At 46.6% G+C, this 26953-nt stretch overlaps 1 protein-coding gene across 3 annotated transcripts in view; it reads right to left on the reverse strand.

Annotated features, from left to right (window-relative positions):
* The window catches only part of NRG2 (neuregulin 2), a 314296-nt gene that overhangs the window by 140183 nt on the left and 147160 nt on the right, over window positions 1–26953 (reverse strand). The window contains exon 1 of one of the 3 annotated variants that reach the window (XM_084636242.1): window positions 23074–23170. The exons of the other annotated variants lie outside the window; for them this stretch is intronic. Within the exon in view, the coding sequence (XP_084492368.1) occupies window positions 23074–23161 (88 nt within the window). The 5' untranslated portion in view covers window positions 23162–23170. Of the gene's footprint in view, window positions 1–23073; window positions 23171–26953 lie in introns of those variants that run through there. 3 annotated transcript variants of the gene reach the window in all.

Genomic DNA, 26953 nt, shown 5'->3' on the forward strand with positions numbered 1-26953 from the left:
ATCCCCCCTCATTCTTCTCTTCCGCAGACTAAACAATCCCAGTTCCCTCAGCCTCTCCTCGTAAGTCATGTGTTCCAGTCCCCTAACCATTTTTGTTGCCCTCTGCAGGACTCTTTCCAATTTATCAACATCCTTCTTGTAGTGTGGTGCCCAAAACTGGACACAGTACTCCAGATGAGGCCTCATCAATGTCGAATAGAGGGAAACGGTCACGTCCCTCGATCTGCTGGCAATGCCCCTACATATACATCCCAAAATGCCATTGGCCTTCTTGGCAACAAGGGCACACTGTTGACTCATATCCAGCTTCTCGTCCACTGTAACCCCTAGATCCTTTTCTGCAGAACTGCTGCCGAGCCATTCGGTCCCTAGTCTGTAGCAGTGCATGGGCTCTGCAGGACTCTGCACTTGTCCTTCTTGAACCTCATCAGATTTCTTTTGGTCCAATCCTCTAATGTGTCTAGGGCCCTCTGTATCCTATCCCTACCCTCCAGCGTATCTACCTCTCCTCCCAGTTTAGAATCCCATGCACTGCTACAGACTAGGGACTGAACGGCTAGGCAGCAGTTCTGAAGAAAAAGGACCTAGGGGTTACAGTGGACGAGAAGCTGGATATGAGTCAGTGTGTCCTTGTTGCCAAGAAGGCTAATGGCATTTTGGGCTGTATAAGTAGGGGCATTGCCAGCAGATCAAGGGACGTGATCATTCCTCTCTATTTGACATTGGTGAGGCCTCATCTGGAGTACCGTGTCCAGTTTTGGGCCCCACACTACAAGAAGGATGTGGAAAAATTGAAAAGAGTCCAGCGGATGGGAAAAAAAATGATGAGGGGGCTGGAGCACATGACTTATGAGTAGAGGCTGAGAGAACTAGGATTATTTAGTCAGCAGAAGAGAAGAATGAGCGGGGATTTGATAGCTGCTTTCAACTACCTGAAAGGGGGTTCCAAAGAGGATGGATCTAGACTGTTCTCAGTGGTAGCTGATGACAGAACAAGGAGTAATGGTCTCAAGTTGCAGTGGGAGATGTTTCGGTTGGATGTTACGAAAAACTTTCACTAGGAGGGTGGTGAAGCACTGGAATGGGTTACCTAGGGAGGTGGTGGAATCTCCTTCCTTAGAGGTTTTCAAGGTCAGGCTTGACAAAGCCCTGGCTGGGATGATTTAGTTGGAGATTGTTCCTGCTTTGAGCTGGGGGTTGGACTAGAGGACCTCCTGAGGTCCCTTCCAACCCTAATTATCTATGACTCTATGATTCGGTAGGGAATCGCCAGTCCTCATTCCCACAGTTGGGTCCCAATTGAATCACCACTGCCAGGCTTTACCTGGCCTGAGCTTAGTCTTCAGGCTACGACTTCCAAATTCCCCTAGCATAAGGGTCTTCTTCCTACCTCAGTAGGCTACTTCCAGCCCTCCTAGTTGGGGCAGCTCCCCCAAGCTCAGGGTCTGCCTTGCAAGAACTTTTCCTCACTATCTATTACAGCTTCCTGAACTTGCAACTTCCTGCTGCCCTTTATAGGGGACACCTGTCCTACAGCAGGGCCCATTAAGGCTGTTAATGGGCACAGGTGGGCTGGAGCAGTTCGTTCTTAAAGGGCTGGGTCCACATTGTGCCTTGCACGTGATTCACAAGACTCAGGCTGCATCACTTACACACACTGCAGATGGGGGACAGGGCTCCCACCCATAGAAAGACTCTTATCTCCAGGACACTGGGATAGAGGCTAACATGACAGAACTGTGGCCTGGCAGGAGAATTCTTTCCTGCAGCACAAAAGGGGGGGCAGGGTCCCCAGGCCCATCACCCTTAGTGGCAGCTGATATATCTCCTGACATGGGTATGCCTCCATCTATATAGGGCAGGAAACTATGACTCTTCCCTCTGCAGCATTAAACCCTTATTGGGCGCAAAGGGGGATGTCACTGTGGCCACTTCACTGGAGAAGGATCCACATGTTCATCTTCTCACCCTGCTTGGTGCTATGCAATAGACAATGCTGGCCTTAGAGCAGCCCAGGCTTCTGGCCCCTGGAGTTGATCGGAGATGCCAAGCATCACCGACTGTGCAACACACATCCTCGCACCGGCTACCCAACTCCACCTGCCCCTGGCTGGCTCAACACTGACTCCACTTTAAAAGAGCTTCATCCCAGATGTACCAAGTGTTGTCCAAAGGGACCCCTGGAGAACCCCATCCCTTCCCCTGCTACAGAACTAGGAAGATGGTTTTCTCATCATCACCTTTAGCCACACTAGGAGAAAACAGCTGTTGAACCTTCTGAATTAGCTACTATATGTGTAAGGGACAAAAGAGGTAGAACAAGAGACCAGTTTCCTCTTTGCATTGAAAAGGATTAGATAAGAGAAGGAAGCAGCAATTTCAAGGGAAGGCAGGAAGGATTTAATTCCCACCTTCATAGAATCATAGAATTTCAGGGTTGGAAGGGACCTCAGGAGGTCATCTAGTCCAACCCCCTGCTCAAAGCAGGACCAATCCCCAACTAAATCATCCCAGCCAGGGCTTTGTCAAGCCTGACCTTAAAAACCTCAAAAGAAGGAGGTTCCACCACCTCCCTAAGTAACGCATTCCAGTGCTTCACCACCCTCCTAGTGAAAGTTTTTCCTAATATCCAACCTAGACCTTCCCCACTGCAACTTGAGACCATTACTCCTCGTTCTGTCATCAGCTACCACTGAGAACAGTCTAGATCCATCCTCTTTGGAACCCCCTTTCAGGTAGTTGAAAGCAGCTATCAAATCCCCCCCTCACTCTTTTCTTCTGCAGACTAAACAATCCCAGCTCCCTCAGCCTCTCCTCATAAGTCATGTGCCCCAGCCCCCTCATCATTTTTTTTTGCCCCCCGCTGGACTCTCTCCAATTTGTCCACATTCTTTCTGAAGTGGGGGGACAAAAACTGGACGCAATACTCCAGACGTAGCCTCACCAGTGCCAAATGGAGGGGAATAATCACTTCCCCTGGTCTGCTGGCAATGCTCCTACTAATCTCCAGCGCTGGGACTTAGAAGACTTCTGTGATGCTTAATAGCCCAGCAAGAGAGCTCTCAGCACTAGCCTTCATAAACTCCTCCACCCTTCTCCCCCCAGGAAAGGAGCTATGCAGGTGGAACCCCGGTGCCCTTCTCCTACTCAGGAAGGTTCTGCAGCAGTACACAACAGTTTAGGAGAGGAAGTAAAGAGGAATAGTACATCCAATTGAAACAGCAAGTCAAATTTAGGAAATCAGAAATGGAATTTGCCCAGGACACTGCGGTTCATAATGCTACTCTTGTAAAAATGATTGCAAGTGGTCAGTTTCATTCTTCCAGCAACACAGTGCTCTCAAACACCATCTCAGGACCTCAGTTAATACTAACTCTGAAAACAGGATGCCACCTACAGCACTGTAGAAATTTTTTGGTGGTCTCCTGTCCAAGTACCAACCCACCTCTGTCCCTGGAAAAATCATGGAGCAGGTCCTCAAGGAATCAATTCTGAAGCACTTAGAGGAGAGGAAAGTGATCAGGAACAGTCAGCATAGATTCACCAAGGGAAGTCATGCCTGACTAATCTAATTGCCTTCTATGATGAGATAACTGGCTCTGTGGATGAGGGGAAAGCGGTGGACATGTTATTCCTTGACTTTAGCAAAGCTTTTGACACGGTCTCCCACAGTATTCTTGCCAGCAAGCTAAAGAAGTATGGGCTGGATGAATGGACTATAGGGTGGATAGAAAGTTGGCTAGATTGTCGGGCTCAACGGGTAGTGATCAATGGCTCCATGTCTAGTTGGCAGCCGGTGTCAAGTGGAGTGCCCCAAGGGTCAGTCCTCGAGCCAGTTTTGTTCAATATCTTCATAAATGATCTGGAGGATGGTGTGGATTTTATCCTCAGCAAGTTTGCAGATGACACTAAACTGGGAGGAGAGGTAGATACGCTGGAGGGTAGGGATAGGATACAGAGCGCCCTAGACAAATTAGAGGATTGGGCCAAAAGAAATCTGATGAGGTTCAACAAGGACAAGTTCAGAGTTCTGCACTTAGGACGGAAGAACCCCATGCACCGCTACAGACTAGGGACCGAATGGCTAGGCTGCAGTTCTGCAGAAAAGGACCTAGGGGTTACAGTGGATGAGAAGCTGGATATGAGTCAACAGTGTGCCCTTGTTGCCAAGAAGGCCAATGGCATTTTGGGATGTATACGTAGGGGCATTGCCAGCAGATCGAGGGACGTGATCGTTCCCCTCTATTCAACATTAGTGAGGCCTCATCCGGAGTACTGTGTCCAGTTTTGGGCCCACACTACAAGAAGGATGTGGAATAATTGGAAAACGTCCAGCGGAGGGCAACAAAAATTATTAGGGGACTGGAACACATGAGTTATGAGGGGAGGCTGAGGGAACTGGGATAGTTTAGTCTACAGAAGATAAGAATGAGGGGACATCTGATAGCTGCTTTCAACGACTTGAAAGGGGGTTCCAAAGAGGATGGATCTAGACTGTTCTCAGTGGTAGCGGATGACAGAACAGGGAGTAATGGTTTCAAGTTGCAGTGGGGGAGGTTTAGGTTGGATATTAGGAAAAACTTTTTCACTAGGAGGGTGGTGAAACACTGGAATGTATTACCTAGGGAGGTGGTGGAATCTCCTTCCTTAGAGATTTTTAAGGTCAGGCTTGACACAGCCCTGGCTGGGATGATTTAGTTGGGGATTGGTCCTGCTTTGAGCAGGGGGTTGGACTAGATGACTTCCTGAGGTCCCTTCCAACCCTGATATTCTATGATTCTATGATGGTCTAGGTGTCCTTGGTCTTGCCTCAGTACAGGTGGCAGGGCTAGACAACCTATTGAGGTCTCTTCCAGCCCCACATTTCTATGATTGTTAGTGGCTGGGTGTTTCTCCAAGACTAAGCGGGGAGATTTTCCAAGGCACAAATGGGGCCCAACTCTTATTGCCCAACTGCCCTTTCTGCCTTGGAAAATCTCCCACATTGTTCTCCCTATACTATTAGCATCCTTGCTGTGTCACCCAAGCTCATGCAACTGGATTCCTGGGTTCATTCCCCCTTCCATTATGCCAAGAGACCCACTGGATAGCCATTTGCAACTGCAGAAACCCTCCCCAACATGCATGATACAGAGAAACCCAGACAACATCCCACCCGGCTACAAGCCACACTAAAAGGCAGGCATCAGACAGGGCTCTCCCTTTCATGCACAAGAATGAGAGCCACTTCCTCCAAGGTGTCCCACTGCAGAAGGCCCCATCACAGGTGCCGGCCTTATGAACTGATTGGAGGAGTATTTAGGGATTCACCAGCTCACAAACAGTCCCAACCTTGTGCGGGTCACAACTGATCTCAAGCTGAGTGCCCAGTTTAAGACACCTACGGCCAGATTTTTAAAGGCATTGAAGTCTTGCTCCACTCAGGAGCCTAAGCTTCTCTTTTCCAAGTGTCTTTGGTTCTTGAGACCCATTGACTTCCAGTGAGACCAAGTCAAGGATGGTGCCACTGAGCAAAGCAATACCCATGGCAAGGAAGCATGAAGGCCCAGAGGTGCCGAGCACCCACAATTCCAGCTGAAGTCAATGGGCACTGCTATGGCTCAGCACCTCTGAAACCCAGGTTTAGTGTATTTCAAGCAGGGCAGCCCAGAACGGAGGCTTATAAAACATCAGGCCATGTTTGAAACTGTTGATCTCAAGCTCTAAGTTTCCCACCAGCAAAACAGGGTGGTTATTCCACCATTGCCCCCTCTCTCCATATCTTCCTCCCGTGGGGGGCTGGAAGGCGAGGGCGACTTGGTTCTGAATCTGGCAGTGCTTTGACACACAGTGTGCTCTCTGGTGCTCAGCCTCACATCTCGTGTGCTCTTTTTGCTCCCACACAGCTCACCCATGCTCGCCAAATGCTTGTGTTCAGGGCCCGCCCTCGGCACTAGCTGCCCTAGGTAAAGCACCGTGTATTTGACTCCCTTCTCTCCCTACCATACACATAGAATCATAGAATCATAGAATATCAGGGTTGGAAGGGACCCCAGAAGGTCATCTAGTCCAACCCCCTGCTCAAAGCAGGACCAATTCCCAGTTAAATCATCCCAGCCAGGGCTTTGTCAAGCCTGACCTTAAAAACCTCTAAGGAAGGAGATTCTACCACCTCCCTAGGTAACGCATTCCAGTGTTTCACCACCCTCTTAGTGAAAAAGTTTTTCCTAATATCCAATCTAAACCTCCCCCACTGCAACTTGAGACCATTACTCCTCGTTCTGTCATCTGCTACCATTGAGAACAGTCTAGAGCCATCCTCTTTGGAACCCCCTTTCAGGTAGTTGAAAGCAGCTATCAAATCCCCCCTCATTCTTCTCTTCTGCAGACTAAACAATCCCAGCTCCCTCAGCCTCTCCTCATAACTCATGTGTTCCAGTCCCCTAATCATTTTTGTTGCCCTTCGCTGGACTCTCTCCAATTTATCCACATCCTTCTTGAAGTGTGGGGCCCAAAACTGGACACAGTACTCCAGATGAGGCCTCACCAATGTCGAATAGAGGGGAACGATCACGTCCCTCGATCTGCTCGCTATGCCCCTACTTATACATCCCAAAATGCCATTGGCCTTCTTGGCAACAAGGGCACACTGCTGACTCATATCCAGCTTCTCGTCCACTGTCACCCCTAGGTCCTTTTCTGCAGAACTGCTGCCTAGCCATTCGGTCCCTAGTCTGTAGCTGTGCATTGGGTTCTTCCGTCCTAAGTGCAGGACCCTGCACTTATCCTTATTGAACCTCATCAGATTCCTTTTGGCCCAATCTTCCAATTGGTCTAGGTCCTTCTGTATCCTATCCCTCCCCTCCAGCGTATCTACCACTCCTCCCAGTTTAGTATCATCCGCAAATTTGCTGAGAGTGCAATCCACACCATCCTCCAGATCATTTATGAAGATATTGAATAAAACCGGCCCCAGGACCGACCCTTGGGGCACTCCACTTGATACCGGCTGCCAACTAGACATGGAGCCATTGATCACTACCCGTTGAGCCCGACAATTTAGCCAGCTACATCCATCTACTCCAGCCTGTCCCAGCTTTCACTGCTTTTAATAGGGTTATTTAGTTTCAATTTCAACTTTTGCTGATGCCACATTTGTTAAAACTCATTCCAGCTCCATTGAGCTTGTTCCTCCTCCTTCCTGTCACTCCATTCCACCGACTGGATCTGGGGGGATCTTTTACTCCCTCCTTTATTGTTTTCCTCTCAGACTGGTTTTCCTCAAGTGAAGAACTTTCTCATCTTTGCTTCTCTCTGCCCATCCCAACCCTTCCACTTCCTCTTTCTCTGTGCTGCCTTTTTGACCTCTCTGCTTTCCTTCTCTCTCTCTCGCTGACCCCTTCCTTTTCTCATCCACTCTGTGCATCCCATCACTCACCCGCCCTCCTTACGGTACCCCACAACTCAGACTCTCCCTGCAGTGCCCCTCAGATACAAACACGCCCATGCACACAGCTGTCCACTCGTGCTCAACGGGGCCTTGACTCAGCATGGTGCTGAAGTACTTGAACAGATGTTGCGCTAAAGCATGGCCTGGGGCCGAAGAGCTTCTGCTGCTGGAGTGGGTTGGAGCCCAATGGAGGGTGGCCAGCCTCCCGCAAGCTGGAGGGGAGAGGCTCTGACCTGGCTGAGCACCTCAATCAGGGTTCAGCTGACTCCTCTGCTGGGTCTAGTCTGCTGCGGGGTGGAGGGCAGGAGATGCAGCGAGGGTGGGATTGGGTGGTGGTTGCTTCGGAAGTTGTAGAGGAAGGCAAGAATCAGGAAGAGCAGTAGGACCCAGAGGGAGGCAGAGCAAGGAGCAGCAGGGGAAGGGTTTTGTTGTTTTTTCCTTGCCAGGTTTATTTGCTGCTACCCCCTCAATCCTGTTGCCCTAGATAATGCATGGGCTGCATGTAGGGCAGGACCAGCCCTGTGTGCCTTGGCACCAGCACCAAACAGGAAATATGGCCAGGGGCTGCCTTACTCACAGTGTTATGTATCGAGCATGTTTCATGCTGCAAATCATTGAAAAATATCAGGCTGCCCACGGTTCTGTCCACTGATACTTCACACCGCTAGGTAAGCAGTGCCCAGTGCTCACCTTGGGGAACAGTCAAAGGCTGAGGCTGATCTCATCAGGACCGGGATAGGACACAGAGCCCTAATGCATGCCATAAGGCAACCCAGGGTACTAGCACCAGAACAAGGTGCCCCATGAGACTCATGTCTAGCACTGGAACACCAGCTCCTAATACACAAGCCTCTGCCACATGAGCTGAAGCAGATTCTTTATTCTTAGCCATTATTCCAGCAATGGTTGGTCTCGCTGGAGCCTGCAACCAGCCACTAGAAGGGGACACACACACACAGAGCCTCAAGAAATTGACCTGAAAGAAAAAAGGTTCCTTAATAACGAATCAGTGGAATTTCCTATATTTATCCCCCATTCTCATAAGAAATATATATAGAAAAAGTAAGCTTCCAAAACCTTATTTAGATGCGATTGTTATTTCAGCTGCTCCATCCAGTGAAGGGGGGCACCACCTCTATATAGCTGAAGGCTGCCTTCTGAATTGTCCTTCTGGGCAGGAACCCCACTCTGTGCTACAGGTTAGGGCTGAAACCTCCTCCGTCCCATTAGGGTGCACAGGAAAGTGGGGCATTTTAAAGGTGTTGTAAGGCACATTCTATAATTTGGGGCAGGAGAATAAAAAAATCTCATTTTTCTAACTTCAACCTGTCCCTTTGGACCCTTATTTAGCAGAGAAAGACAATCAAACCACCACTGAACTAAATGGGAGCTTGTCCATTCACTCTAAGGGGAGCTGGACGGACCTAACGTCAATCCTGTGACAGAGGAGGTACTGACAAGCTTACCAAGTTTACTTAAGATGAACTACCTCAGTGTCCACAGCATTCCCTTGTTTGCTCCCTTTAATTACCATAGGAAACAACTTGCATACTGTGGAGATTAGCTAGCAGCAAATCTTAGTAATGTAACGCAACTGACAACATTCAAGTACCACAACTGTACATTCCCCCCAGAAATCTGACACATTGCCATTTATCATGACCCACTGTTAATGGGCCTCCACCCAGTTTTCAATTGTGGGACAGCATTCCTGTCAGCTGGAATTCATTTGGAGCGTTAAGGTTTCCTGAGATATCGTACCAGAGGATTTTGCTAAAATCCAAGTCTATGCATTCCAGCTTGTTTCATGCAGCTATTTTGTCATTTTATCAAAAAAGCCATCACCCTTTTTCTGGTTCGTATTCTATAACCCCATATTGGTTATAACTCATGGCTCCATTTCCTCCTGCATTTTAGTGATATTTCTGTCAGTGATGCATGGGCCACTATTATGGAGGCACCAGTCACAATTCCAGGGTTATGACTGAAACCAATAAGCCTTATTTTCACCCACTTCCCCCAAGTCCCCTAATTTTTTATAAGAACCAGATATTGGTATGAGATTTGTGCTCAAGAATTTTTTGGCAGAGTTCCAAGGTGCCAAGTAGTTTAGGAATTACCAACCTTCCAAAATTACCTTTAAAATACATTAAGTTGTGTCATAAATGTTGGGGTCAACTGAAATGGAGACATCTTCCAAACCTTCCAGTTGACACAGGCTCAGAGACCCATGATCAATTCCACACAGAGCTGTCTGGGTTAAAGTAGATTCAGAGAGAAAAGGTCATTTGGTATATTTTTCCTGGATCCAGCAGAGCAATCAGTGATTTGTTGACTGGCTGCTTGCCTGCCTGAGAGGCAGAGTCACCCAGGTACCAGAGCCCTGAGGAGTGCCCAAACCATGCCAGCAAGGACAGCTTTGTGCAGCTCACACAGGGAAAGAACAGGGTTACCTGGGAGACTCAGGGCAGGCACAGAAAGCAAGTGAGAAGAGACTCTACCAGGCTGAAGAGAGGGCCTGTGGAACGTAGGACAGGTAGGCTGGATCAGACCAGACATCCATCTAGACAGGGATCTTGTCTCTGACAGTGGCCAAGCAAACCAGTCATCAGCTGCTTCAGAGGAAGATGCAAGAAATCCTCTAATGAATGGTATGAATAACCTGCCTTTAAGGGAACGTTCTTCCTAGCCCCAGCCAGTTAACTGTTGTGTATGCCTCAATGCTGGAGAATTTATATTCCCCCTACACATTTTTATCCTAATTAATAGACCCGTGGGTGTTGTTATTTTTCATATAATGTAAAATCTTGTGAATCCTATTAAACTCTTGGCCTCAATTGTATCTTGTAGCAAAGAGTTCCACAAGATAGTTATGTAAAAACTTTTTATCAGTTTTAAATGTATTCCTTTTCAGTGTCATTGGCTGTTCTTTAGCATTAAGAGAGGGGTAAAGAAAGATATCCTGATTTACCTTCTGTCCACCATCCATTTTTATGATGTCCCTTCTGATTTGTCACTTCTCTAAAACTCGGGGCTGCAAAAGTTTCATCCTGTGGCTCACAAGGACACAGAGAGATGGCTTTGTGGGCTATTTTCCCTTGCATTCCCAGTAGGACAGATCACCTCTCCTCCAGATCACAATCACATGCCAACCTTGTGGGAACTGCAGCTATGTGTTACATAGCGCTATGTGGCCAGCCAGTGAGCTGCAGACCATCTTGAACAGCTCTAAAGACTGTCAGTGCTCCAGAGGCCACAGTTTGAGGACCCTGCCCTACTCAAAACATCTCCAGTCTTTTTGTTCTGGCCTCATACCAAAATTTCCTTGGGTCTGTAAGCATTTTCACTGGTCATCTCTTGACCTCTTCTGTTTCTCTGTAGGGTTAGTGTAACTGGCACAGAGCACAGCATTCAGGGTGAGAGTGCACCTATTGGCATTTTCTCTATTAATCTTGGTCCCTTTCCCACCTCCAGGTCTCTGTGTGCATCTGCAGGGAGCAGAATGACCCTCTAAGGCTTCAATTCAGTAAAGCATCCATGTTCAGGAAAGCACTTAATAAATGATCAAGTGCTTCCCTGAATCAAGGCAGATACCATAAGTGAAGCAATTCAACCAACCAACCAAAATTCATACTTTGGGAATAGAGATGACTGTGCAAAACTGATCTGAAGAGATTTCTCTTTCATTCACTTTTTAAAATGGAACCTTACTGTTCTTGTTGATTTCTCTTCTGCCAAAAGGGTTCCTGTTAACAGCAACAAAGCTTGACAAGACTCTGGTCAGTTCCCTCCAAGGCAGCTTATGAAAGCTGTGAGCAGCAACAAAGACATTGGAGCTTCCTGTCTGTCAACAGACTCAGGAAGGCAGCCGTGCCTCGGGTCCCATCGGGAAATTTAACCTTGCAACCAGAAGAGCAACAGTCATAATTTTAAAAAATGAAAGCTCAGGTTTTGCATAAGTTGATAATACTTCCCTGAGAAAGCTTCTTAGTCACCAAGGGCAAGAGAGCTTTTCAAGCTCTGATCTCAGTCATTTTGTGTCAGGATTAATTTTAGTCTTCCGCCCATGATCAACAGACCTCTCAGTGCTCATGGTTAGAGGACACAGCTATTAGACAGGAGATGGGGATTCTATTCCCAACTCAGCCATCTGGGGTCTGTCTGTGATGCATCTCCAGGAGGCACAGCAAAAAGCTGCAAGCCAGGCAGGAGGCTAGGACGCGAAGGTGGCTGTACCCTCATCTTTGTGCCTTCTGGATTCTGGAGCGCTCTGGGGACTGCAACAGCCGCCTGCATAAATTAGAGCAGCTCCCCACTGGGCTAATTTATGACAGCCCATCCCAGGCTGACTGTGGGCTGCAGTGCCCCTGAGAACCACCTACTGCCATGCACTGTGGGCCCTCTACCTAAACCAGGAATTCTCCACTAGCCTGTTGCAATACATTTTGGGTCCCTATATGCCTCTGGAGCACTGTATAGGGAACACTGTAGGGGACACAATCTGCTCCCTCCTTCCTATCTGACCTTGGGCTAGGTCATTTAACCTCCTTGGGCTCTCCCCTCTGTAGAAAGGAGACAGCAACACTAATTTATTGTACAGGATGTTAATGAGCCTTGATTCATTAATGTTTGCTCTTTGAGATCCTCAGGTGGACGGGGCTATCAAATGCAAAGCACTATGATTCTCTCTAGTATTTGTGACCTTGCACTCCATATGCTTTGTGAAAATATGCTTCTGACTGAGAATATGATGTAACTGGAATATGCTTTATGCAAAAGGTCTCTTGTAAGGTATAATTACAAAGCTTGTAATCTACTGAGTGTGTTCATCCTATTTGTTGGCATGTATTAGTTCTATGTCTGGAGTTAGGAGAATAAGATATACACTTGTGTTACTGATGTAAACATATTAAGTGGAAGCCATTAAGGGTGCTTCAGAATCAATGACCTGTAAATGGCTCTGTTTACTTGCAAACCTTCCTGTGTACGAGTGGGCCAGCCCAGGAAGAATGGAGGCTGGGGGTCTCACAGGACATGTGACCATGTCACATGATAGTGGAATCCATCTTAAATCTGGTACTTTTCCATTTAGAAGGAGGGGTGGGGACCCAGAGAGACAAAAGATTCCCACCTTGTGCCAAAGCTATAAAAGGGGGTGAAGCAGGACAAAGGCTGCCAGTCATGAGAAAGCCCCTGCTTACCACCTGAGATGTCTGCTGCAACTAACAAGGACTATACCAGAGGAAAGGACTGGGCCCAGACGAGGAAGTAGTCCAGTCTGCGAAAGAAACTTATTGGAACATCTCTGGGAGTGAGATATTACCTGTAATCAGTTTCTTAATGTATTAGGCTTAGAGTTGCGTGTTTTTGCTTTATTTTGCTTGGTGACTTACTTTGTTCTGTCTGTTATTTACTTGAAACCACTTAAATCCTACTTTTTATACTTAATAAAATCACTGTTGTTTATTAATGAACGCAGAGTAAGTGAGTAATACCTGGGGGGAGCAAACAGCTGTGCATATCTCTCTATCAGTGTTATAGAGGGCGAACAATTTATGAATTTACCCTGTATAAGCTTTATACAGAATAAAACGGATCTATTTGGGGTTTGGATCCCATTGGGAACTGGGTGTCTGGGTGCTGGAGAGGTAAACTGCTGAGCTGTTTTTGGTTAAAGTCTGCACTTTGGGAGTGTGACCCAGACCCTGAGTCTGTGTGGCAGCAGGCTAGCGTGTCTGGGTCAACAAGCCAGGGTTCTGGAGTCCCAAGCTGGCAGCGAAAACGAGCTCAGAGGTAATTTCAGCACACCAGGTGATAGTCCCAAGGGGGTCTCTGTGACCAAACCCGTCACACAGGATGTTAATGAGACCTGATTTATTAATGTTTGCTCTTTGAGATCCTCAGATGGACGGAGCTATCAGATGCAAAGCACTATGATTCTCTCTAGTATTTCTTTTTCTATGTTTGTTGTCTTATTTTTTCCTACAAATCTATCCATATTAGGGGGCTTTGTCCTCCTTCCATTTCAGTTCCACATACAAGTTTTTGGTTTTAGTTTCTGATCTTTGAGTTGTTCCTCATGAAGCCACCCTGGCTAATTCTAGTTCTTTTCATCCTCCTTTTTTAGGCGAATCACTATCTAATGCAGTGGTTCTCAACCTTTCCAGACAACTGTACCCCTTGCAGGAGTGTGACTTGTCTTGTGTACCCCAAGTTATACCTCACTTAAAAGCTCCTTCCTTACAAAAATCAGACAAAAATACAAAAGTGTCACAGCACACTATTACTGAAAAATCGCTGACTTTCTCATTTTGCCATGTAATTATAAAATAAATCAATTGGAATATAAATATTGTACTTGCATATCAGTGTATAGTATATAGAGAAGTATAAACAAGTAATTGTCTGTATGTAATTGTAGTTTGTACTGACTTCACTAGTGCTTTTTATGTAGTCTGTTGTAAAGGTAGGCAAACATCTAGATGAGTTGATGTGCCCCCTGGAAGACATCGGCATGCCCCCAGGGGTGCACATACCCCTGGTTGACAAACAGTGATCTAATGAACCTCCATTATGATGCATTTTATAGCTTCTTCCATACTCACAGATTTTAATACTTCCTTCCATTGCATTTTACTCACTACATTTCTAAATTCTCCTAAATTTGCCATTCTGAAATCTCACTCTCTTGCCCTGCTCTGTTATGCAAACCTACTCCTTACTGTAGAGGATTCAGTATTTTGGTACTCAGTCATCATTCCATGTTAGATCCAGGAAGGGTTCTCTTCTGGGCAGAGTCCCTTTTTCCTGGTCATATAACTATCATCTCTGTAACATTTGAACCTCTTTCCTGATGCATGTTTTGCTTTGTTTGTTACCCACCAGCTGGCTGGAACGTTCATTTTATTTATTTTAGGATTTATTACATGTGCCTATCACGCAGTTGCTAGGCACATATACAGGAACCTGAAACCAGTTATTGACAAATGCTAAACAAAATACCATGCCATAATAAAGTTCATCACATTCCTCAGGTTCACCCCGCAGGCAAAAACCTGAATGAGCAGATGAGACATGTACAGTCCATGAAAGGTCAACGAACTGCTTCTGATGGATGCAGTGGGGAAGAAAATTCCCAATATTTGTAGCATCCCACCTGTAGTACCAAGTCCTACAAATCCAGGACCTGTTAGCAAGAAAGCCTTCTGCTGTTAACTGTCTTGAAGACACAGAGGCCATTTCTCAAGCAGCCAAGAGCAAAACAATAGAGCTTATTCTGTGAAGCTTTCGACAACTGGTATTGGTAGCAGGAAGCCAGTGCAGCCTTTCAAAAACCGGAGTTCTATGCTAACAGCATTAAGCAAGTGTTAAGACACATTCTGCACTAGCTAGCAGGATCAAGAATATCCTTCCCTCCACTTCCTCTGCCCAAGCCTGGCTCTCCTCTTCTCCGGCCCTGACAGCATTTTCTGGGACTGGAGCTGAAATTGGGGGATTGGCCTCTGAACACAAATGCAGAACCTACAAGAGGGAAGCAGCCAGCTGCAAGGAAATTCATGGAGACATTCGCATCAATTCGTTGGCAAGTAGCACCAGATTTTCAAAAGTGCTCAACAGGTCGGGTGCATATTGGGAGCTGAGCTCTTTTGTCAGTCTGGCCCGCAGCGGGCAGCATTAGGTGTTCGTCTGCCCCTCCCTGAATAAGCCTGGCTGGGCCATGTGTCTACAGAATCATTCCGATGCTTTGGAGCCAGCAGAGGAAGCGCTTTTGGACAACAGCAGAACTTTCTCACTGGTGAATTTGACAGTGTTGGGGGGTTATATAAGCGCTGCAAGGGTCTGAAAAACAATCCATAGCTCTGCAATGAAATATTAAACACATGGGCTGACTTTTTAGGAATATGCTTTCAGGTAAAAAAAATGGAAGACGTCAATTGAAAACAGAGAAGTTACAACCCCTGACATCCCAGGGCCCTCTGCCTAGCACTAAGGCAGCAGTCTCTAGGAGCAGTAGCTGGCAGGCCTTTTGAGTCGAGCAGTTTCACAGAGTTGCCAGCAGCAGAAGGCAGCTGTTTGCTGGTGGTGTAGTAGGCTTTGTGCTTGGCAAACACACCACGTGAGTGTCACAGCAGAGAGGGAGCCAGAGATGAATGGCACATCCCACACACAGCAGCACACTTCCAGGGGCTGTCACCGGCTGCCCACTTAATCAATAGCATTACGATTCACAATGGGAGAGTTATTAAGAGGGAAGGAGGGAGGGTGAGCACGCAAGTGACTCAGCAAGACCTGGGAAAGATACTGGAAACTTTGCTATGGAGTTCAGCGGCAGTGGGCTCAACCCCGCTGGCCACAGTTCCAGGAGAGGTCGTGAAATCAGGTCAGATACAGAGGATTCTTTTCAGTCTTTGCTTTGGAAAGCAGATTCAGCTGACAAGTGGTTTCATAGGTTTTGCATGGAGGGATGGGGAAGGAGAAATGAGAGACAGAGAAAGGGCTCCCAAGACCAGTGTGCTCGCAAGAAAAGTTTAGCCACGTGACACCTGCTGCCTTTAACAGCAATTAGAAATGTATCCAATGCCCCAGATTCATCCAATAGTGTCTTTGGTGTTTCAATCAGAGCGGGTTTTCCCCACACACACCCGCTCCACTCAACCCACCAAGCTTCAGATTTAAATGAAGCCCAAAACTCAGAGTGAACCTCAGTTGAAAACCAGTGGGTCAGATCCTCAGCTGGTGTCAACCCAGCATGGTTCCACTGAAGGCAACAGAGTTAAGCCAATTTACATCCACTGAGACTCTGGCATATTATTTTTAACCTGATTTTACAGTGAAATTACATAAGTGTGCAAATCCGGACACACACACACACACACAAGTTTGTTTGAAATGTCTGTAAACCCTAGCAAATGATATAACAAACTTTCTTTGAGCTAGGGTTTGTAACAAACCCTCACATCACCTGTGTTTAGTGTGGTTTTAACAGAGTTTAAAGTTACTTCTATCCCAAAAAATGACTCTGTAGAGCATTCTGGAGTTCCATATTTGCTCTGTCTCAAATCAGTTAGCAGGTAGAAAGATTTTTTTTCCCTAACCACCAGACAGGCAGTTTCAGCCTGGGATCTGAAACCAAGCTGGGTTCTGCAGTCTAAATAATGTCCTTAGTCACAAGTTCAACTTACATCCCCCAGTGAGGTTGTGAGGATCAGCTGGAGCTGGTAAAGGGCTTTGAGATCCTCAGATTGAAGGCTCCACAGACATCTGAACTTCACTATCATTGCCTATACACATGCAGAGTACAACAAATCATGAGGAAGTTTCCATTAATCTCTTGAAGAACCAGGACACACCAGGCATACCTGCCCAGAGATTCTTTATAAGAACTGGCGAGAGATTCTGCCAAAGATAATTACCAGTTTGTTAATTATCTAAATATTTACTTTTAGGTTTAATACAAGTATTTTTTATTAACCATGACAAAAGAAAAACAGAAACAGAAACATCAGCCTCATCTCAGGGAAGAGATGCTGCTCCAGGTGTTCTTGCTACAGTTTCAATAACTTCCTGCTTCCAAAACAAGCCCCAGGTAAAATGGGCTCTCTGTCCAGCCAAGAGATCCCAGAAATGAGGCTTACATACAGTCAAGAGCCTTCTGTGTGGGGATCGGTGAACCTTGAAAGATTTGTCCAGATCAGCACCGACAGGCATTTGAACAGAATGAACCATTTGGATTGAGAAATGGGGCTGGCCCACAACCATGTGTTTCCTTATTCCACCCTTTCGGAAGGCCAGCATTTTCCCCTGGCCTGATGGGGGAAGCCCATCTTGCCCCACCTTCTCCGGTTTGGTCATCCCCTCCATCTTTCTGTCTGAAATGCAGGAACAGCCTGAATAGCATCTGATCTTTGGATGACCTGGCTAGAGGTCCCCATGGACTAGCCAGCAGAGGGCACGGTAGGCGTGTGCTCTGTACAGACTTGCAAGGCATCAGGTAAACATCTGCACAGGCAAACTTCCAAACCAGCTCCCTGTTACCCCTAAATCCCACCTGGAGGGTGTTTAAACACCTCAGCTGTGCTGAGTCCACACTCGGGCAGCAGAGACAAGCAGGTGAGAAAAGAGGCTCCATCTCTCTGCTCCCCCTGTCCTGAGCCAGCCAAGGGCTGTTCTAAGTGATGTCGTCTGGAGCAGGCTCATGTGGACTGCTGCACTAGAACAGGATTATTGGCGGGGGTACGGTACTCTCTGCCCCACCCTCCTGCCCCTGGCATGCCCTCTCCTCCTCCCTCCTCACCCCCTACACAAGAGAGGAGTATCGAGTAGTTTAGGGCTGCCTATGCTGGGTCTAGGACTCAGGGGGATTCTCAGTTGTCCCTTTGCAAGACCTCAGCAGCACAAAGAAGCTGGAGTTGGGGCTGGGGCTGGCTTGGACACTGCATACTACTAGGAAATAATTTCTCCAGCTTCTCTTCAGGCACCACAGTGCTTTACACAGAGCTTCACTTCAGGATGAGAATGAGGAAATGCACAAAACAGGGATCCTGCATGGATTTCAGTTCCACACCAACAAACAGCCTTCTTTGTTATCAAGAAGAAACACTAGCCCTTAATCAGACTGGGGCTTTCCCTAAAATTCAATAAATATGGGGCCAAATTCATTCCTGGTGAAAAATCCGCTGAACCCTTTTATAATGTCCAGTGAAATTGCAAAGAGGTAAAAGCAGAATAGGTCTAAGGAGCTACGGACAGACTTCATCCTTAGTACTGCTACACCAGGAACAAATTGAGGCATGACTCCTGAAATATATCCTGCTCTTGTCTCTTCCCATCTTCACTGGACAGTTTCAGGCTTAGAGCGTTCACTGTAGCTAACTAAATGCTTTAGAACTAAGCCTAGCCAAGAATAACACTTATAGCAAGAGGGCGTTCTTACCTACATCAGAATTAAGAGTAAATTATATCATTCAAGAATTACTGAGCAAATCATCAGTTCACCTTTGTACTTGGGTCTGATTATCCACTCAGTACTTTGAAGATTCATAACATTGACAGTAAGATTAACCCTTCTATTGGCTGTTTATAACCTGAACTTCTTTACCATAGCCCGCAAGAGCCTCAGAAACACTTACTCTCTAATCTCAGAATGTCTTTTAATGTTAACACCTCCCAGAGGGAAATTACAATCAAATCCTGACTCTTCTGAAGGCCAAACACATACAAAGACACATCTGTTGCAATGCTCTTCAGCAGGGACCTTTGGAAACCTTTTCTCTTCGTTCCCATTACACCATGGTTTTCAGAGTTAACCCGTACCAGCAGCTAATCACAAGAATGGCATGATTCCTGTGCCCCCTACCTGATCACCAATAGTGAATAACAACCAATTCTGCACACGCACAACATTTTCCTTGCAGCCAGCTAAAGGTAAGAGAGAATGCATGGAACTATTAAGCAACTCAGCCTACAAGGAACTTCACATTTCTCTTGTCTTTCCCTAACAAATTACCCTACAGTCTTCTTAGCAAACAGTCAGTGTTTTCAACTTCTCAGGGATTGTCCCCTCTGGATGTTTGGCTTCCCTTCCCCTTGTTTATGATGCTATAAAGGCTTCCTTGCACCCCTGAGGCACCGAGGTGCTCTCCAGCATGCAGGCATCAGAGCTCGTCTCCCTCTTGTTCATCCTAGCAACGAGGTTTGCACGCAGGCTTAAGCTTCCCTGATCATGGCTCTTCTGGCATCTGTTCTCCCAGCTCTGGGAAGATTTTTTTCCCCTGGTCACCAATTACTTTGGCCCTGTTCTCCAAGGTACATCACATGGGTGTCATGGTGGGGAAGGGTGACTGGCAACAGCTTCCCTGCTTACCAGAGTCTTGCTTAAATGTCTGGTCCTTGGCACCCAAACGCCTCTCAACTTCTTTTGTCTAGTCTTCTAGCTAAGTCTCAGCTCCACTTCCAGGGAAGAATTTTCCTCAAGATCTGAACTCCTTCAGCGTTACTGGTGCATTCCCCAAGTCTCTTGTTCCAGCCTGCAGCAAAATTAGTGAGTAGAAACTGCAGGGTGTGCCTTATATAGACTCCTCATCCTCAGAATGATCTCCCTCTAGTCTTGTTCTAAGTCATTTTTTTACTGTTGCATGCTGAACCTGATACTTTGTGGGTCTCTGTCTCACAGAAGTTGGACTGTAGTTATCTAGACACAGGGATGCTCAATCTTTGCAGTCTTAAGAATTTTAAACAGTCTCAGGATGGCTCAGGGAAACAGTCAGAGGACTTCATTCTCCAGGGCTGCCAGTCTAGCACCTTCCACCAGCAGCACATTCACTTAAGAGGGAAAAAGAGGATAAACCAAATTGAACAGAACTAGAGAAGGGACTCAAATCGACCTGCATCACCTGCTAGGTAAGATCAGCTTCTATGTGCTCAATAAATGGGAACCAGAGTAAATAATCGGCTACTTTCCAGGGTTTTTTAATGTGTTTTAATCTTCTCCATATTCCTTATGCCCCACGCCTGACTGACTCAGCGAGTTACAGTATCCAGTGCGTGTGCAGCACTAGCCACCCTGCAATTATTCTTAAAAATTCCGTGGAGCTCCCCTGGAGCTCTGCATTCTTCTCTCCATGACTAAATCCCCTGGTTCCTTCCCAGTTACAATGACATTTCTGTGACTGCAGACTTCTACCCAAAGAACTCAGATGACTCAACAGTCCCATCAGAACCCTCCTGTTCATGTCCCATTCTCCTCAGCAGGCACCGTAGGTTCTTTTGAGGAAACAGCCCTGGAAAAGTCATTTGTGTCGCCTGTGTCACGTCATTTGTGGTCAGAAAGAATGTTCCCCTGGATCCCATCAGGCCTCACTGATCTCTGCCGACATCTCCCCTTCCTGGGGTTGTACAGTGAGGGGCTCTGGCTACGGATGCACGGACATGAACATTGAGCCTAGCCCCTCCAAAGGCCTAGTTCTCCTCTCACGCTGGAGAGAATGAGTAACTCCCCTGGCTCCGTTGAGCTGGGCTGTATGAGAGGAGAATCAGGCCTAGTTTTCTAGACCAGATAAGACATCTGGTCAGTACAGACTGACAAAGGCCAACTCCCTAACTTGCTGATACTGGGTGAGAGCCAGAGCTGGATGAGCTGAATTTGGTACCTTCAGAAATATTCCTTGGGGAAAAGAGGGCCAAACCCCAGATACTCCAAAGTATTTAGGTGCCTAACTTCCACTTATTTCAATGGGAGTTAGGAGCCTAAATGCCTCTGAGGAAATGGGTCAAAAAGTGTCCAGCACTCCCCACCCACCCTTGCCACCCCCTTTTTTAGCAGGCTGCACAGTGTCTTCCTTTGTCTTCCAAAAGATGTTTCTGGGTTCTCTGAAAGTTGACAGCTTGGGAAGGGGAAGAACTTTCCTGCATCCAACTCCATGGTCAGATCAGTAACAAGGGGCATGTTTCTGTTTCGCCAGAGAACCCCACTTGCCGTTCAATGTATACACTGCAATGCAGACATATTTACAGAAAGTGACATACCCTGCTGGAAGGTAAGTCTGGGGCATCTGAAAGGAACTAGCAAGCCCAGAGCAGCGTCTGGATCTCTCCAGGCTGAGTCCCTTTTCTTCTTTGCTTTTCCCTGCGTCTCACTCTGAACTTTCCACAGGATGGTTCAAAACAATAGAGGCACCACCCCACCCTACCTGCTGCAGCCCATCTACCCAAATGCCATGCACCCCCCAGCCAGCAGCCCACCTACCCAAGGGCCAAGCGCCCCCCAGCCAGCAGCCCACCTACCCAAGGGCCAAGCGCCCCCCAGCCAGCAGCCCACCTACCCAAGGGCCAAGCACACACACCCCATCTGCAGCCCACCTACCCAAGGGCCAGGCACCCCCCTTGCCTGCAGCCCACCTACCCAAGGGCCACCAGGCACCCTCCCCATGCCTGCAGCCCACCTACCCAAGGGCCACCAGGCACCCTCCCCATGCCTGCAACCCACGTACCCACCACACATCACAGCCCAATTATTCAGGGGGAGGCACCACTGCCCCACCGATTGCAGCCCAACTACTCAGGGAAAGGCACCACCCTCCCCACCCATCACAGCTCAACTACTTGGGGGAGACACCGCCCCCTCCTGCCCATCACAGTCCAACTATCCAGGGGGAGGCATCACCCCCGCCCCCACGCCTGTCACAGCCCAAACACCCAGAAACCACCCTTCCCCCCACACCCCCGTCACAGCCCAGCTACTCAGGGGGAGGCAACACCCCACCGCCCGTCACAGCCCAATGACTAAGGGGGCAGGCCCCACCCGCCGCACCTATCGCAACCCAACTACCCAGGCCCCACCCCTGCTGTTGCCCAGTTGCCCCTGGGGCAGGCACCACCCCACCCTCATTGCTCCAAAGCAGCTGTCTCTGGTGAGTTCCCCTTCATGAGATTTTTTATTTGTGAATCAGAACTTTCTCCCTCCCAGACCAGCTGGCCTTTAATCCTGCAGCAAAGACAAACCCTTCTGTTTATGACACTATAACATGTCACCATGGACATCTGACATCACACTAACACCCGCTATCCTGACTACATGATATGGTCACACAGCCCGGACACAAACTGGGGTGGGGGGGAGAGCAAAACCAAAAAGATTATGAGGAAGGGCAGAGACAAATTTTATTGTCAGTTACACCAGGGAAAACCCAGGCAAGTCTGTTCAGGTCAATGGCCTTACTCTGAATTTCCCCCAGATGTAAAGGAGAGCAGAATGTGACCCATAAGATGGGAGCCAGCTTTAGATCTAATCTATTTGAAAGTTTCCCCCAGTACAAAAGTCCAGCTTCTAGTTTCTCTCCACGCTAATAAAAAACAAAACCATTATAGAGCCGCTGCACTGTCCAAATAAATTGCCAGATAAACAACAGATAAGTAACCACCAGAAATGATAGTTTCCCCAGTATAATTGGGGGGGAAGGGGAGAGAGAGAGAGAGTAACACCACTCTGCTACCTCACCACCAGAACATTTGTATTTTCCAAAATAATTTCCATTCTTCTCCAGCACAAAACAGTTGTTCTGCAGCAAAACAGTATGAATTAAACCCAATATGAATGTTTACCCAACATCAGCTAAGCGATTACAGTGCTAGGTTCAGGGAGCAGCAGTCACACCTTTCAGAGCCTGTAATTAACAATCCGATACCAATAACAAGAGTAGAGGTTTCCAGCACACGTGCTTTTAGCTGAAATGCAATACAGTTGCTTTAATAATGATGATGCAAATTAAATCAGATTTGCTCTAAGTATCATCTATCCCAAGGTTTATTCCCTCATCTCTGACTAACTAGAGACTTTCTGATATTTACATTAAGAAAAGAAAAAACTATTAGCCTGAAAACCTCTAATTATCATGTCACCTCTGTATATGAAATCATGAGTGTTGCTATTTCTAGAAAACACACTGCCCCAAATTCTTGTAGGGGTTAGGAATAAAGAGGATTTGATAAAGAAAGATTTCTACCTGCCTGAAATATGAATGAGATGGAGACAGATTTGCTTGGTAGATGCTATTTATTATTTCAGTTGACTCATGCAATCTACAAGTACTCTCTTGCTAGAGGGATTTTTTTTAATTGCAGTAAAATTTGTTAAAAATTGAAAGTACCTTTTCCTGGGTCTGGTTCTTTTTCCCTTTTTTTCCCTTCTTTGTTCTTTTTGCCCTTTCCTCTCCCCTTTCTCTTGTTTTCGGACATTCTGCAAAGATCAAGTGTTTACAGTCTCAGGGAAAAGACAGTCCCCACCAGATCTAAATGCCCCACCACCGCTACTCCAAACCTTACTTGCCAGCTGCAACTTCCGACTGTTCTTATATTGTTTCTGACACAGGCAACACCCACCACACCACTGGGTGGAGAAGCAAAACGTTTAACTATTTGCTTACTGCTCCCCCAGTTGTCAGACACCTAAAGAGATGCAGTGAATTATAGTGGGGAGGGCAAGGAAAATAGGGAGTTAATTTAACCTGGCTGCAGTCAGAGCTGTCTTGACAATGTTAAATCCAGCTACTCACATTTTCCCACTGCAATTCTGCCACTGGCTGGGAATGAGAAACAGTTCCGAAAAGGCAGTATACAGCTATAAGTATTTTCAGCTTGATTATTTTTCAGTGTCTGAGATCAAACAAAATGTAAATAGAAGAAAAAAGCAGCAGACTCCCAGAAATGCAATTCAAGACTAGGATATAGGGGATTCTCTCTGGGGCCCTATCACAGCATAGGAAGTGGGAGGATGGGCCTTACATGTACCACCTTTCTGGCCTTGGATCCTGGGACTGCCCAGGGACCAGCCCAGTTTCCAGCATAAGTTAGAGCAATCCAAAGACTGCTCTTACATCCAGGTGTCCACAGTCCTAAGGGGCTATTCTAGAGTGCAGAAATACCCTGTCATCCCCACTTTCCCTTGAGAATGTCCCCTGTGCTGAGGACCAGGAGGCTGTGTGATGTAGAGCCAATATGCTGCCGCAATACCTCCTGGGGATTCCCTTTACAGAAGGAGAATCCCTAGGCAGCCAATTAAACCTATTTCTCATCTCATTGACTCAGACTTTAAAGGCCAAAAATAGACCATCGTGATCATCCAGTCTGACCTCCTGCACTTTGCAGGCCAGAGAACCTCACCCACCCACTCCTGTAATAGACCCCTAACTTCTGGCTAAGTTACTGAAGTCCTTGAATCATGACTTAAAGACTTCAAGTTACAGAGAATCCACCATTTACACTAGTTTAAAGCTGCAAGTGACTCATGACCCATGCTGCAGAGGAAGGTGAAAAAAACCCAGGGTCTCTACCAATCTGACCCAGGGGAAAATTCTTTCCTGACCCCATAGGCGATCAGTCAGACCCGGAGCATGTCGACAAGCCCAACCAGTCAGACACCTGGGAAAGAATTCACTGTAGTAACTCAGAGTCCTCCCCATCTAGTGTACCATCACCAGCCATTGGAGATATTTGCTATTAGCAGTCTCAGATTGGTACATGACATTATAGGCAATCTCATCATACCATCCTCTCCATAAACTTATCAAACTCAGTCTTGAAACCAGTTAGGTTTTTTTTCCCCCCACTGCTCCCCTTGGAAGGCCATAGGTGCTGGAACTAGGGTTGCATGGGGGTGCTGCAGCACCCCCGGCGTGAAGTGGTTTCCATCATATACAGGGTTTACAGTTTGGTTCAATAGCTCTCAGCACCCCCACTATTAAAATTGTTCCAGTACCCCTGTGGAAGGCTGTTCCAGAACTTCACTCCACCAATGGCTAGAAAGCTTCGTCTAATTTCAAGCCTAAACTTTTAGTTGGCCAGTTTATATCCATTTGTTCTTGTGTCAGCATTGGAACTTAACTTAAATAACTCCTCTCTGTCCCTGTTGTTTATCCCTCTGATGTATTTGTAGAGAGCAATGGTATCTCCCCTCAGCCTTTGTTTGGTTAGGATAAACAAGCCACTCTCCTTAAGTCTCCTCTCAGAAGGTATGTTTTCCATTCCTCTGATAATCCCAGTAGCCCTTCTCTGCACCTGTTCCAGTTTGAATTCATCTTTCTTAAACCTGGGAGACCAGAACTGCACACAGTGTTCCAGGTGAGGTCATCAGTTTCTTGTATAATGGCAACAACACTTCCCTATCTTTACTAGAAATACCTCGCCTGATGTATCCTAGGATTGCATTCGTCACATCAAATTGGCAACTCATAGTCATTCCATGATCAACCAATACACCCAGCTCTTCCTCCTCCTCAGTCGCTTCCAACTTATACATCCCAATCTTATAGCAAAAATTCTTGTTGTTAGTCCTTACATGCAAGGCCTTGCATTTTGCACTATTAAATTTCATCCCATTTCTCAAAAAGAAAAGGAGGACTTGTGGCACCATAGAGACTAACCAATTTATTTGAGCATAAGCTTTCCTGAGCTACAGCTCACTTCATCAGATGCATCTCACGAAAGATGCTGTAGCTCACGAAAGCTCATGCTCAAATAAATTTGTTAGTCTCTAAGGTGCCACAAGTTCTCATGTTCTTTTTGAGAATACAGACTAACACGGCTGCTACTCTGAAACATCTCATTTCTATTACTCCAGTTTCCAAGGTCCTCCAGATCATCTTGTAGGATATTTCGGTCCTCCTCCGTATTGGCAATCCCTCTCAACTTCGTGTCATCTGCAAATTTTATTAGCGCACTCCCACTTTCTGTGCCAAGATCATGAATGAAAATGTTAAATAAGATTGGTCCCAAGACTGATCCATGAGGAACTCTGCTAATGACCTCCCTCCAGCCTGACCATTCACCTTTCAGTATGACCCATTGTAGTCTCCCCTTTAGCCAGTTCCTCATCCACCTTTCAGGTCTCATATAAATCTTCTCCCATTTAATGAATAATTTCCCATGTGGAACTGTATCAAATGCCTTATTGACATCCAGGTAAATTAGATCTACTGCATTTCCTTTGTTTAAAAAAAAATTATTATTTTCTCAAAGAAAGAGATCAGGTTGGGCTGGCAACCTACCACTGGTAAAACCATGTTGTATTTCTATCCCCACTACCCTTTACCTCTATGTACTTAACTCCTTTTCTTTCAAAATTTGTTCCAAAACCTTGCGTACAATTGAGGTGAAACTAACAGGCCTGTAGTTTCCCATATCAATTTTTTCCCCTTTTTTAAAAATAGGTACTATAGTAGCAATTCTCCAGACATAGGGTAAGACCCCCCAGTTTACAGATTCATTACAAATCCTTGCCATTGGCCTAGCAACTTCATATGACAATTCTTTTAGTATTCTGGGGGTGGAGATTATCTGGACCCCTGATTTGGCCCTATTAAGCTGTTTCAGTTTGGTTTCCATCTCAGATGTGGTAATTTCTATTTCCATATCCTCACTTCCATTAGCCGCCCTGCCACTTCCCATAAGCTCCTCATTGCCTTTATTAAAAACTCAGGCAAAGTATTCGTTTAGCTGTTGGGCCATGCCCAGATTATCTTTAATTTCCACCCCATTCTCAGTGATTAATGGTCCCATGTCTTAGAATATCAGGGTTGGAAGGTACCTCAGTAGGTCATCTAGTCCAACCCCCTGCTCAAAAGCAGGACCCATCCCCAATTAAATCATCCCAGCCAGGGCTTTGTCAAGCCTGACCTTAAAAACTTCTAAGGAAGGAGATTCCACCACTTCCCTAGGCAACGCATTCCAGTGTTTCACCACCCTCCTAGTGAAAAAGTTTTTCCTAATATCCAACCTAAACCTCCCCCACTGCAACTTGAGACCATTACTCCTTGTCCTGTCCTCTTCCACCACTGAGAATAGTCTAGAACCATCCTCTCTGGAACCACCTCTCAGGTAGTTGAAAGCAGCTATCAAATCCCCCCTCATTCTTCTCTTCCGCAGACTAAACAATCCCAGTTCCCTCAGCCTCTCCTCATAAGTCATGTGTTCCAGACCCCAATCATTTTTGTTGCCCTTCGCTGGACTCTTTCTAATTTATCCACATCCTTC

This window comes from Lepidochelys olivacea (assembly GCF_965140295.1).
Source record: "Lepidochelys olivacea isolate rLepOli2 genome assembly, chromosome: 8".
Lineage (NCBI taxonomy): Eukaryota > Metazoa > Chordata > Testudines > Cheloniidae > Lepidochelys > Lepidochelys olivacea.